This window comes from Bactrocera tryoni, chromosome 2, assembly GCF_016617805.1.
Source record: "Bactrocera tryoni isolate S06 chromosome 2, CSIRO_BtryS06_freeze2, whole genome shotgun sequence".
NCBI classification, from domain to species: Eukaryota; Metazoa; Arthropoda; class Insecta; order Diptera; family Tephritidae; genus Bactrocera; species Bactrocera tryoni.
Window position 1 is genome coordinate 36,059,440 of NC_052500.1, and position 14,206 is coordinate 36,073,645.

The following is a 14,206-nucleotide window of genomic DNA, read 5'->3' on the forward strand; positions in this document are numbered from 1 at the left end:
AATTATGAGATTATTTATAATGAAGGTGGTAGCACAAAATATTATTACTTTAAAAATTAAGGAAAATTAAAAATTTCTCCGTATTTATTTATTCGTTTTTCCTGTTTTGATGTGCTGAAGTTTTACAGTTACGAAATACCGTTAACTAAAATTATATTTCGATGAAAGTGTATTTTTGAAAAAAGTACAGTTGCCCTTTCAATAAGGAGCAAAATATTCATCATTTACTTTCATAAAAATCATTGCCTCTAATCAAGTGAACTGGACTGAATATCTATTTACCGTATGAAACTAAAGTGTGTCATTAATATTCAAAACAAAAAAATTCAGCTGAAAACTTACTTAAATTTCTTTGATTTGTAATAATTCTTTAATTTGAAAATTTGTGTGGCTTGAAGTTCTTAAACAGGTGACAACCTTCTTTGTTCTTATGTATTAGTTTTAAATTAAAACAAAACTTTCCAATTGAAACACTGAAACTCCTTTGATAAATTATTAATAATTGAAATTTTCTCTTAATTTCAGATAAAATTTCCTGTAATGTCATAAGCGGTGCTCTTCTATTGGTATAACATCATAATGAAGACATAGACAAATATAAACAAGCATAGAAAATGTGCTAGTCGCCACTAGTACCTTAAGTCGTACACTAAAAAGTCCCCTTGAGCTGCTCTTCAGAGAGCAGCGCAGGTGGAACGAAGAACTGCTTTCAAAATGGTAAAATTTAAGGTAAATATGAAAATGTGCAGCTTGGGACGAGTTGTACAACCGCTTGACGTCATAAGTTTGAAAACAGTTACAAAAGCGCATAAATTTGAACATAACACTACACGAGGAATCATCAACAGAGTTGAATTTTGCACCAACTTGAATACTCACAAAAGCACCCGCATTCAAAAACAGTTCGTATTTTACGCTTACAGCCTACTTTTAACGATTTTTCTGTTTGTCGCGAGCGTTTCGGCCGAACATGTGCGAGAACTGGAGGTATCCGAAGGTGTGCCGATCGGACATCAGATTGGTTTTATCGGTGAGTTCTCACATGGCGTCGATAGCGGTCCGCCATATCTAATCGTGCCGGTACCGGGTAGTGGCGTGGATACCGATCTGGCTATCGATCATACGACCGGTGAGATACGGACTAAAGTGTATTTGGATCGGGAGACTCGTGCATCGTACAGTTTAGTAGCCATACCGTTAAGTGGCGAAAATGTGCGCGTTGTAGTGCGTGTCTTGGATGAGAATGATAATGCACCGACATTTCCGCAACCGGTAATGAATATCGAATTTCCCGAGAATACGCCGCGCGATGTGAAAAGAACGTTGAATCCAGCACGTGATCTTGACTTGGGTCAATATAATACACAGCGCTACAATATCGTGTCGGGCAATGTAAATAATGCATTTCGTTTATCGTCGCATCGCGAGCGTGATGATGTGCTGTATTTGGATTTGCAAATTAACGGTTTTCTCGATCGTGAAACGACACCAGCCTACAGTTTGGTGATTGAAGCTTTGGATGGCGGCAGCCCGCCTTTGCGTGGACAGATGACTGTGAACATAACGATACAAGATGTCAACGACAATCAACCAATTTTCAATCAGAGTCGTTACTTTGCCACTGTGCCCGAAAATGCGACAGTTGGTACGAGCGTGCTGCAGGTTTTTGCCACAGACACGGATGCAGATGAAAACGGGCTCGTAGGGTATGCTATCAACCGACGACAGAGTGATAAAGATAAAATGTTCCGCATAGATCCAGAAACTGGTTTGATTTCGGTCAATAAACCCTTGGATTTTGAGACTAAGGAGCTGCACGAGCTCGTTGTGGTGGCGAAAGACCATGGCGAACAGCCGTTGGAGACCACCGCCTTTGTGTCCATACGTGTTACTGACGTCAATGACAATCTGCCAACAATCAATGTAATATTTTTGAGTGACGACGCCACCCCTAAGATATCCGAGTCAGCAAAACCTGGTGAAATCGTTGCCCGCATCTCTGTCAATGATCCCGATTCGAAGGCTGAATACTCGAATGTAAATGTTACGCTCAACGGTGGTGATGGACATTTTGGTCTGAATACACGTGATAACATTATCTATTTGGTGATCGTCTCACAGCCGCTAGATCGTGAGGCCCAGTCAAACTATACGCTAAGCGTTGTGGCGACTGATAATGGTACGCCACCACTACATGCTTCAAAAACGATTTACCTACGCGTAACGGACATCAATGACAATGAGCCCGAGTTTGAGCACGAAGTGTATCACGCCAATGTGATGGAAGTCGCTGATCCGGGCACATCCGTGCTGCAAGTAGCTGCTTTTGATCGTGACGAAGGAAACAATTCTGCGGTTATTTACGCGCTTGCCGATACGCCGGAAACGCATGCCGAATGGTTTCAAATCGATTCGCATACAGGCTTGATTACGACGCGCGCGCATATCGATTGCGAAACTGAACCGGTGCCACAGCTTACGGTCATTGCCAAAGACAATGGCCATCCGCCACTTTCGTCGACTGCTACAGTACTAGTGACCATACATGATGTCAACGATAATGAACCGATTTTCGATCAAAGTTTCTACAATGTTTCAGTAGCCGAGAACGAGCCGGTCGGACGTTGTATTCTCAAGGTAAGTGATATAAACAATGTTTTGTAGTCAAAATGTTCCTGCCTTAGTCACATAAGAGCTTAGTCCTGCGAGCAAAACAAATCGATAGAAAAACCGTCGCCGGATATGGTTCTACGGCGCTGGCAAAACGAACCGGTCGTTGCCGGTTGAGCGTCTTGTTTATTAGAAATCTTGCAACTGTTAATACCCCACGTGAGCAGTTCAAAGTATTTGTTGAGCAAATTCGTCGATCGGCTTGGTGAATTCTCACCTGGTCGCTTGCACTTTTAGCATTATTTCCACTCAATTAGCTTTGGGCGTAATAAAACTCAGACTTAACACTTAAAACCTCTTAAGCCTTTAAAGTGTCAAGCGACAAAAAAACCTACGACGGGGTAAGAAAAAATGCTGAAGGAAAAAATAAGTAAACTCGAAAAAAACGAAAGAAATAGCTAAAAATGGGCATATAAAAATAAAATGTAGCTGGCCACCCATTTGTCCATCAATCTACGAAAAGCAATATAAAGTTGATGTGAGAACTCAGGTCGCGCTATCTTTCGGAATATCTAACACTAATCCTATGTACCCAACAATAACACAACCGAGTGTGACGAGCAAATGACATTTCTCTTCTTCTGTTAGATCTCGCTTCTAAGCATATAGCGGAGTCTGTGTGCGTAAGTACTTACAGAAGAATGCACTCAGTGGATATCAAGCAGATAAAATTGTAATTTGAAGAATTTTGAAGTGCCTGTACACTTTGTTTTGGCATTATGCTGCACTCGTTGCCGATCCGTGGGTGTTATTTGCTTTTCACTACTAAATTGCTATTGTGTTTTAATCCATTCATCATCAAATGATTACATGCTCATTTTCTTATTGTAGCGACATCAGAGTACCGTAAAGTGTTCACATCATTTAACATAACACCAATGATGTGCTCTTTCTTGCTTGTGGCTCGTTATGTGACCTCTGTTTGACCCGCAAGATATTCGTGCAAATTAGTGAGGGATATGGTTAAAGAGGCGTGAAATTGCCGCATGCCAATGAACTCTGAGTCAAACTGTTGTGAATAAATGCAAAGTAGTTGAAGAAAATCGGTATGAATTGGAGATTTTTGCCTGAACTACTGTTTCTGGAATTGGTTTGGTGTTAATTTTGAGACCTGCTATGTAACAAGAAACAGCCATTTCATAGGAATTGAAAATAAGGAGATGGTTTTTAAGTTTCTAGTTGTATTGATATAAGTAGACCAAATTTGTAGTAATCTTACGATCGTTAAGTTGTTGTTGCGTTGAGTGGTATAAGCAGACTACTTTTTTTTTGAAACCAATATTACATTATTGAGCCATTGCTATAAATATATTTTAATTAGTATTTATTTAACATGTGGCAACTCCTATAAAATATATTTCCGTCGAAAATCTTTAACAAACTTGTCATATTCATTCATTTTATCATTCAAAATTAATAAAGAAAAAGGTTGGGTTACGTTAATCTGGTAGGCTAATAAGCCACGCATATATGAGTTTTGGTTCTTTCCCATACCAAATGGAGTTTAGTTGCTAGGCTCATAGGGAGTAGTCATCATTTAGGATGCCTGCGTTTGACGCGAACTTTTGCAGACTCTGCGACCCCGATATCGGTAACTATTACGAGTATGTTTAGACTTCTCATCAACTTTGACGGTGATCTTTAGATTCAACAAATAAATGGAGTTTAAATCGATTATTGAGTTCCAAACTGTCATTACCCTTAGACAAACCCTATTCAGAAGAAGAGCTTAACTTCGAACTGATTCACCTATTTATTCAAATGATTAATGTATACCTTAAGTTGCCCTCAATAACCAGTTAAGCACAAAGTTCAATTAAAGTCACGCTCATTAAAATTATTCTTCTCTTAAATGCCTTATTTCAACAAAAAACTATTTCTCTAATTAACCCTAAAGCGTCGAGGTCTTGCCCAAAATAATCGAATGCGAAAAAGTCACGCAGAATGCTATGTGAATCAATGTGAAGATTTGCGAGAAGAAAATTTATTTGAAACTAGGAAACAACAATGTAGATAATAATAATAGAATTATTGGGAATACAATATGTAGAATTGGCTCACGCAAGGGGCGACTGATTGGCCAACAAGCACTGAAGATACAAAACCAAAACGAAGTCACCCAAAAACATTAAAACTTTGAAAAAAAATTCTAAAGAAACTTAGAAGCGTTTTGCACGCTATTCAGCAGTCGGTCGAGTATCAGAGGGAAGCATGTGCTGGCCTGAGAAGAACAAGAGTTATAACAATAGATGGACAATCAAATATACCCCGCTGTGGTCGTGTTAGCAAAACAAAAAAGTTTGCTACAGAACTAATATGCATTTTGTTGGAATTCTTGAATTCCAAAGCGAAGCTAAATCGCATAAAGAAGCGAAAATATTGTATTTAACAGAAAAAAAACTTTGACGAATAAATTTGTTATGTAAAGATGCTTGTGTCAACATTGTGTAAAGCAACAGTATTCGTCGAGTCAGTATAAACCCTCCAGGTATAAATATAGGTATATTTATTTGGTTGAAAAGTTTTTGAAAATGGTACCGTCAATGTACTGTGCCCAAAAAATAAGGTGACATTGTATTTATTTTGAAAATTCTTTATTTATTCTTCCAAATCAATTTTATCCCCTTCAAAGTAATCCCCTCCCGATGCAATGGACTTATGCCAACGGATTTTCCAATCTTCGAAACACAGATTGTAGTCACTTTCCGGGATGGCCTTCAGTTCCGTCTTCGCTGCGGCTTGAATCTCCTCTATCGTATAAAAACAGTGTCTCCGGAGCGGTCTTTTGAGCTTGGTGAACAGCCAGAAGTCGCACGGCGCCAGATCAGGTGAATACGGTGGTTGCGGAACGATATGGGTTGAGTTTTTAGCGAAATGATCACGAATTACGAGGGCAGTATGGGATGGTGGATTATCGTGGTGTAAAAACCAAGAATTGTCTTTCCACAATTCCTTAAAATTCCTTGTTGACTGTTTGACCGAAAGGAATTCGTAATGCACAACACCACGATAATCGAAGAAAACAGTCAACATGACCTTGATTTTTGAGCGACTATTGCGCCAATATTTTGGTCTCGGCTCTCTTTTGGCACGATATTCGCTCGATTGATCGCTTGTTTCGGGGTCGTAAGCATAGATCCAAGTCTCATCGCCAGTTACAATGCTTTTCATGACACCCTGGTAGTCAGAAAGCATCGTTTCAAACACTTCAACGCGACGCCTTTTTTCCAAAAAATTAAATGTTTTCGGTACCAGTCGAGATTTGACGCGCTTGAGGCCCAAAACATCCATCAAAATGGTATTGGCTGAGCCTTTCGATATGTCAACTTCATCAGCAAGGTCTCTAATTGTTAATCGACGGTTTTTCAACACCAAATCTTTGATTTGTTAAACGTGAGCTTCGTCGGTTGAGGTTGATGGTCGCCCTGGACGCTCTTTGTCTTCGACACGTTCACGGCCGGCTTGGAACTCACTATACCACTTGGAAACATATGTATTTTTTTGACATAGCCTCATCACAAAAAACTCTCTACACTATCCTCCACGTATCCGCAGCAGAAAATTGATTCCTTATAATTGATTCCGTAAATTCTTTGCTCCACAAATTTCGACATCGCAAAAAACGAAAAACTCACTTTTAGCAGCTCACAAAACGACACGTATCTCAAACACTAATGAATATTTTGACATGAAATTTGACATAAATGTGACTGACAGTACTACCAACCTAAAAAAAAAACAATAACTCTCCAAATCCTTCGACGCGCGCAGTTTAAATTCAAATGTCACCTTATTTTTTGGGCACAGTCAAAATGCAACTTTAAAAAGACTCTAAATATCTCAAAAACGATGTTAATATGATGTAATATTATAATATAATTAAATCTAAAAAATCCGATCATGATGATGTATGAAAGATAAGTTTTTCAGGATAATGAAAGTTTGCCTGCAATGGATACATTGCTTTAAGAAACAGGGGTCGAATCGTTCCGTGAACGTATCACTCGTCACGTAAAAGTTTGTATTTCGTATTATGACATACGTGATCGTAGCGCTTATATACGTGATCGTAACGTTTATATCGTAATCTGGCATGATGACATACGTGAGCGAGTATATAAACGTGTCCGTTCGTTCGAACCGTCATTCGAACGCAAATTACCAATCGTAATATACAATTTATGAAAATTTGAGCAAATTTTTATACATTTTATGTTTTTTATAATTTTTAGTAACAAATAACATAAATAAAAAACCAATGAATGGAATATCTCATTAAAAATTAAAAAAAAAATAATTATTATTTATATGAACAAAATTTATGTATTTCAGTTTAGAAGGAAAAAAAATATTTACAAGTGTAAAGACATAGACATTTTCAACTTCAATTAATTAAAGAGTACCTACTTTATTTGATCTCTTATTGCTTGGCCGATTGCGGCGAGGCGGTTCGCTACCTCGGTGTCGATATCCGTTGTTTGATCAGAATAGCAATTCTGAGGATCATAATTTATTTTAAATTTTAGGCAGATGTTGTGTAATGCTGCACAAACGTTAGCAAATCTTGCCACTTTTGTCGGATCTCTCTTGCCATATCCTAAAATTCTCCAGCGTCTTTTTAAAATTTCGATAGTTCATTCGACGATACATCTTGCCTTGAACATAGCTTCATTTGAGCCATCCGAAGCGTTTCTGTAAGGAGTTATGCACCATGGTTCCAATGGGTAGCCAGAATCCCCTGTTAAAATATAAATAAAATCAATATCGTAAAAAGAACAAAGTGAAAATATGTATACCTAAAAGCCATAAATTTTCATTCCTGTTGTGCTGAAATCAAAACTCTTCTCTGGTCCGAGTGTTTCCAAACAAATGAGTCGTGGGCTGCACCACCGTATTGACTGTTAATAACCATAATTTTGTAAGTGTGATCACATATCTGACAATACAAAATTGAACAAATATACATATGTGTATATTCAAGAAATTTATTATAATAGCAACTTACTATCATAGCGTTGATACTATGGTAGCCTTTTCTATTGAAGTACATGTGCTCGTTTACTGTGGGTTTTTGTAAGCTGATGTGGGTACCATCAACGCACCCAATAATTAAGATTTCTTTATATTTAGTAATATTACTATTTTAGTAAAGTGTATATTTACCTCCAGGAATTTTATATTGGTGCATAAACCACTCTTTACACGTAAGGGAATCCTCTGGTGTAAACCGTATAAACTGTGGGCACAACTTCGTTTCCATTTCTTTAAGCACATAGGATGTCAGCTTCGAAACAGTGCTTTGACAAATCCCAATCAAATAGCCACTGCCTACACTGTGCTGGTATCCACCGCTAGCCAAATGTGAGAGCGTGGTTGCTAATTGTAGCACTGGAGGCACTGCTCTGACGTCAGATTGCGTTAAAGATATATTATTTAGGACATATTTAAAAGCCTCTTTAGTTAGACGAAATCGTTTTAAAAATCTGCAAAGAAAACTTCGTTAATGAGGTTTCATGAATTATTTTTTATATATTCGGCAGTGCCGAAGGATTGCTCCGATCTCTTAGTTGCCTCCGCACTTATTTTTCATCCCCATCACCCTCACTAGAGCTCAAATAAAAAAACAAAGTCGGATCCATCCTGATATTCAACCACTTGATATTTAAACTAACAAATTTATTGAATATTTTGCAATAGTTTTGACAGTTCCACATCTATTGTGACCTAAAAATACGATCCAAAGCAATGTGGAATTTAAAAACTATTGTGAATTGAAAACAGATTACGATCCATTGGCTATCGTATGTCATAATGCCAATCGCCGCATACGATTGACGTATCACGTAATTTTCTTTCGTATGTTTGCCGATCCATGCACGGATGCAACGATTCGACCCCAGGATGGGTGTCGAACAGATTTTAAGAGAAAGTTTAAAGTTCAGCTGCAATTTTTTAGATGATTTTTAAAGACAAGGACATACGATGAGATCTTTTGGCACTTTGCAAAGTTAAGTAATTTCGATATCATAGAGCTCTCCTGTATATCTTAAAGCAAGAGCTAATTGCGCATATTGAGAACAGTCAAGAAGAAAGAGCTGAAACATTTTTTCTACAAGTCTTTCAGATATCTTGGCAATACACATAAGCATAGTACAAATGGGCAAATGAAACAAAATATACGAATCCGAATAATTCTAAGAAAGTTATTAGTTCGTCAAGAACCATTACTGGATTACAAATAATTAAGATTTGGGATGCCTGCTTTGCTGCCTAAGTGTTTTCGGTATCCTGGTGTTCAGATATAAAACTTATAAATAATGTAACCATTTTTTAGCGCTGGATTTTATGTCAAATATATTAGAAATATGTTTTAGTAATAAAGAAGAAGGAACTCTGAGGTGAATATATGCCACTCTTGGACAATAAAAATTAACAGATTTTTTCCGAAATGTATGACTCAAAAAAACCGTTAGAAAAAATAAACCCTAACTGAGGTCCGCATGCCGAATCGGAATAGGGAGAGCAAAAACTGAGCAAAGACGAGTGAGAACGAAAGGCATATTTCAACTGCTTGTCATTGTCGAAGGTTTTATGCGGGTTTTTCTACACTTTTGTGCTTAAGTTGATTTGTTGCTGACTTGTTGGCAGCAGACAACAGCACGACACTGTTGTTAGCAGAAATGATTATAAACCTTCATATTGGTAACCAGAACTTGGGCATACCAGAAAAACAAGAACTACAAAAACACATTGAAAACAACAACCGAAATGGCAAATAGAAATGCGCATGCATGAATATTTGCCGAACGCTACCGTTTATACCCCTCTTCATTTTTTTTGACATTGTTGTTGTTGTCGTTATCGGCCTTACAGCATTGTTTTTGTTGCTACTGTAATGATTGTGATTGTCGCTGCTCCCGACACCGGAGCATCACTGTGATGACCTGATGAGTTGGCAACGGACGTCACGTTGGCATCTGCAGTCGCCGTCGCTCAATGCCGCATCCGATTCGGCGCTTCGGCTGCAATGTGCCGCGGCCGAGGGACGTACAAATTGCGCTCACCTTTTGGGCAGCTGCGAATGGAATTTCGGCGAATGGGGATAATTGCGCTGACTGCAAGTGCTGTTATTCCATTTTCATTTTCGTGCGATTTTTTCAATTGCTGGCTGGTGACTGGTGGCTGTTGGCGTTGCCGCTGTGCTGTACGTGCCGACATTGCTCATTCGCATGCGCATTGCGCGTCTCGGCAGGCAACTTGCTGATTTCGGACGTTACGATTTCATTTGTTGCTTTATTGTTGTTATTGCAGGTTCGCTTCTCGTTTTTGTTTCTGTTTTTTTTTTGTTTTTTTTTTGATTTTTTATTTATGTATTTCTGCGTCTGTCGTTTGCGTTAATTTCACCAAATGCAAAGGATAATTGATCCCGTTGATTATGGCTTCCGCCACATATCTTTTGGCTCGTTTCTTCTCTTCAAAATTATATTCGCATTTCTTCGGTACGCATAAGTATATATTTATTTTATATTTGTCTGGCGATCAGCGGTGATTGCTGGTTATTATTATACTTATTATATTACTTTTGTATATATGTTTGTATGTACATATATACATACGTGCGCCTTGCTGAAAAACATGACGATTTGCGGGATGCAGAATTCTATGGAAATATAATTTTGTTTGCGAATCATAATAATTCGTGTAATTCAGTGTTTTCGGCATACTTCAAATTAGAATTTTGCTTTTGAGCGCGTCCGTTGGTGGTTATAAATATTTATATATAAGTATATAGTAACTAAACGCATATCCGAAAACAAATAAGCCATTGCTTCTTCAATCAATTGATTTTATTCTTCCAAATATCTGTATCATCGCTCCTTGTCTAAGGAAAGTTACATCTCTTGGGAATGCAAAAAACTCTGACCAAATCCGTCTCGTATACACAAGTTCTACATTGCGTATAAGCTTATATCAAATTCTCCTCTTTTAACTACTCATTTATTAGTTAAATTATATTATCATGAAGCATTTACATCTTTTTTGGTATGTGTGTTATATAGTTTGCATTCGGTAATTGATACAAGAGGTAGGTTATGTAAAATCTGAGCTTCAGTAAAATATAACGAAACGATTAAATTTTCTCTCATCATTAAACAGAGAAGTAAAAAGAAGAGAAACTAACACTTATAGCGGGATTCTGTAACCAGTCTCTAGCACAGAGCCGCTCAAAATAATTCATGCCTATACTCGGAGTATAGGCAAGCAAATGCAGTCGAAACATGCACGCTATGACGCTAATTCTGCCAGCGTCAAAAATACACTCCAAATACAGGAATTCAGTTTCAAATAAGCATATAGAGGACTTAATGAGAATCAAAACTTACGATCTTGAAGGCGATATGGAAAAAATCATGGAAAGTTAAAAAAATTAACAAACGTATTTGCTGTTTTTGTTGTTATTATTGTTGTTATTAATTGCTTTTTTAATCAAAAACCATAATTTTTAATTTTTTTCTAAATTTTTAATAACAAAATAAACAAATAGCACGATTTCACTCAGTGTACTAAGCAAGCGCACGCACACAATCATACGCTAGCAGATATCAAATGTGTGATTGTATGCGTTGGTAAATAAATTGCGCATTATTTTGAGCGGCTCTGCTCTAGTATCTATTTGAGACATTTTGAGGTAAAATCTCAATTTGTGACTAGTTATTATTCACTAAACAGTCTTTAGCGTTAGTCTCCAAGATAGGCCTGCTAGTTAGCAGGTCACAAAACCAAAAAGAACTCTTTTCTGCCATTTTGAATATACTGAATAGAGATCATCATAGAAATTAATCGGTTGTCGTTTTTTTACATTTTGTAAGCAACTCAAATACGAAAAGGTTAAAAATAAATTAATTTTACATAAATTTCGTAAAGATTATGAAACAAAGTCAACATATGTATATTTTTATTTTTATTGATAAATATGTTTTTTGAATATGTTATAGAAAATTTAATATTTGTTATCGACATATGTATTTATTTTCATTCAAGTTTAAAAACATCTCTGAATAATGAAATGTAATAGATTTTGTGACTGTCACTTACAGAATAGCAAAACCGTCTCAAGTCTCAAAAATTGTCTCTAACTCAAAATCTCCAATTTAGAGACTTGAGACAGTATCACAGTATCGCACGGTTAATGTGGTGACCTTAAATATTTCATAGAAAATATTTAAAATATCAAAGTAATTCAAGATGTATTGAAAAATTTCATTCTGGCATTCTTAATCGACTTGGTATGGAGCCGTAAATAAAAAAGGTTACGCAAGTCGTTTACAAAACTATTCAAAAATTAATTGATAAATTTCGCATTGGGAATCATGTATTCTAAAGTTTGAGCTTTCTAGCTGGAAGTCGTGACCAAAAGGTTGGCAAAATATCACCACGGAATATAATTACTCCAATTGCTGTGGAACAGTTCTCTATGGCTTTGGAAACTTAATTGAGAAATGTTACAGCAGTAATATTTTTTAGTGTGGAGAATTTATTTCTGAGTAAGATAATCAAAACCTCGTATAATATCTTTTGGCTTCTGTAAAAGTGAAATTTTGGAACCTATTTCAAGATAACGTTAACTTAGGTAGATATTTCTAGAAAATTACCACTTATTAGGGACAGAACAGCACATAAAAAGTTTGTTCTGACTAAAAAAAGACATTTTATTAGCCTTAATTTAAGTATAATCTCATGACCTATTCGAAGCTGACTTTGGTAAACTTTCCTCAAATCTACCATGGGAACCTAAGTTACCTGCACATCATATTAACATACATAAGTTCCGAATTCATAGTAATCTAACTGTTAGTATACAAAATTGTGAGATCATAAGACATTCTTCAACACTTCATGTGTATAGATAGAATACTATCTCTTTTTATGAGTAGTAATACTAAAAACTAATGTCATATCATTTTCTCATTGTTTAAAGGAACTTTTTTGATTTATGCTTTGTTGGAATTTCTCTCTCATAAACGCTTACATTTCTTCTCAAAACTTTAAAAAATTTCCTAATATTTTGTTTTTAAAAAGTAAAGTGAATTATACAAGATAATTAGCAAAAATTTGTAGTTCTAGCAAAAAAATTTACATAATTATATAATACTAAATTTAACTAAATTAGCACCCCTGAGCCTAATTATGAAAAAATATATTAGAAACTTTACTGAATGAACTCACTTAAAACGAGTTAAAACTAACGGTCACTTTCTTAACCAAAACTGGGATTGGAATTTAACTTTAATTCTGTAATGTAAAAAACTTAAACTGAAAAAAAGAATTAAAGGATCCCCTTTCAGTGATTGACAATGAGTGTTTACCTTAACAACTATTTTTGCACAAATTTTTCCCTGTCTTACCTAAATTCCACCGATTAAACTCTTAACTTTTCACGGTAATCGTTTCGAAAATCAAACAAAAGATTTAAGCGAGCTACTTGCCATGTATTTAAGCCCGCCTCATTGGAAGGAAGTGGATAATTCACAGTGCTAGAATTAAAAGCGAGTCATTATGTAAATTTCGAAAAAATCGTAGATTTGCTTGTGAAACATTTCCATCAAGTGCAACAACAACAAGTTCAAGCACTAACACCGCAAATAATTTCATTGTCTTGCCACTATGCTGCCACACAATTTCGCTTAGAACAGAACTGAGCAAAGGAGTTGAGTTCAATTTGGTGCAGTGCGGTTCACGAAATTACATAGAATTACATGTTGCGGCACTTGCACCGTGCAACGCGCCACCCCACCACCAGCGATTGCTAAAGGAGCGTGGCACGACCAAGATTGTGGTCATGCATGCATTTTTATGTGTATGTATGTGTGGGGTTAATAATATTGTTGCTGTCATTTCGATGCATTACTGGAATTGCTAGCAGTTGTTGCTGCTGCTGTTGTTGTAGTTGTTGTTTCTGCTGTTACAATTGACGTATTTCACTTAAGTGTTAAGACATTCTACAAAAAAACAAAAAAATCCAAATGTGGGAAGCATTCAGAGCCGTAAGTGTGTCATATGTGTGAGTACGTGTGCGCGAGTGAGGCAAGAAATGTGCCTGCTGTTGATGTTGCTGCCAGCATTGTTTGGGCAATTTGTAATTTACTCCCACAACAATTCCCACTTGCCGATCACATACCAATGCCACTCATACTCACTCACACAATCACACAAATACTAAATATTAGTATATATGAATATGTGTGTGTATGTGTACTGCAGAAAAGACATAAATAAATATATAAGTGCGCTTGAAGGGCAAAATACTAAACGCACTCGCTGACGTGCTACTATTCGCTGCCACTTGCCTGAGTTGTGAATGTTGTTGTTATATTAGTTGCCCCAAAGAAATTCCAGACGCACATTGATATCATAATAAAAAGGAAAATATTTTTGTTTGCCACTTTTCACGTACTCTTCTGCTCAATTCACTTGCGTATGTGTGTCGGTTGCACCACTACAATGCCACTTAGGCGCTTACAAACAATAACAACAA

The 14,206-nt window shown here is 36.6% G+C and overlaps 1 protein-coding gene across 1 annotated transcript in view; it reads left to right on the forward strand.

The window, feature by feature from the left end:
- The first annotated feature begins 741 nt into the window (after positions 1–741).
- The window catches only part of LOC120767774 (protein dachsous-like), a 64,585-nt gene continuing 51,120 nt past the window's right edge, over positions 742–14,206 (forward strand). The window contains exon 1 of the mRNA XM_040094015.1: positions 742–2,637. Within this exon, the coding sequence (XP_039949949.1) occupies positions 742–2,637 (1,896 nt within the window). The remainder of the gene's footprint in view (positions 2,638–14,206) is intronic.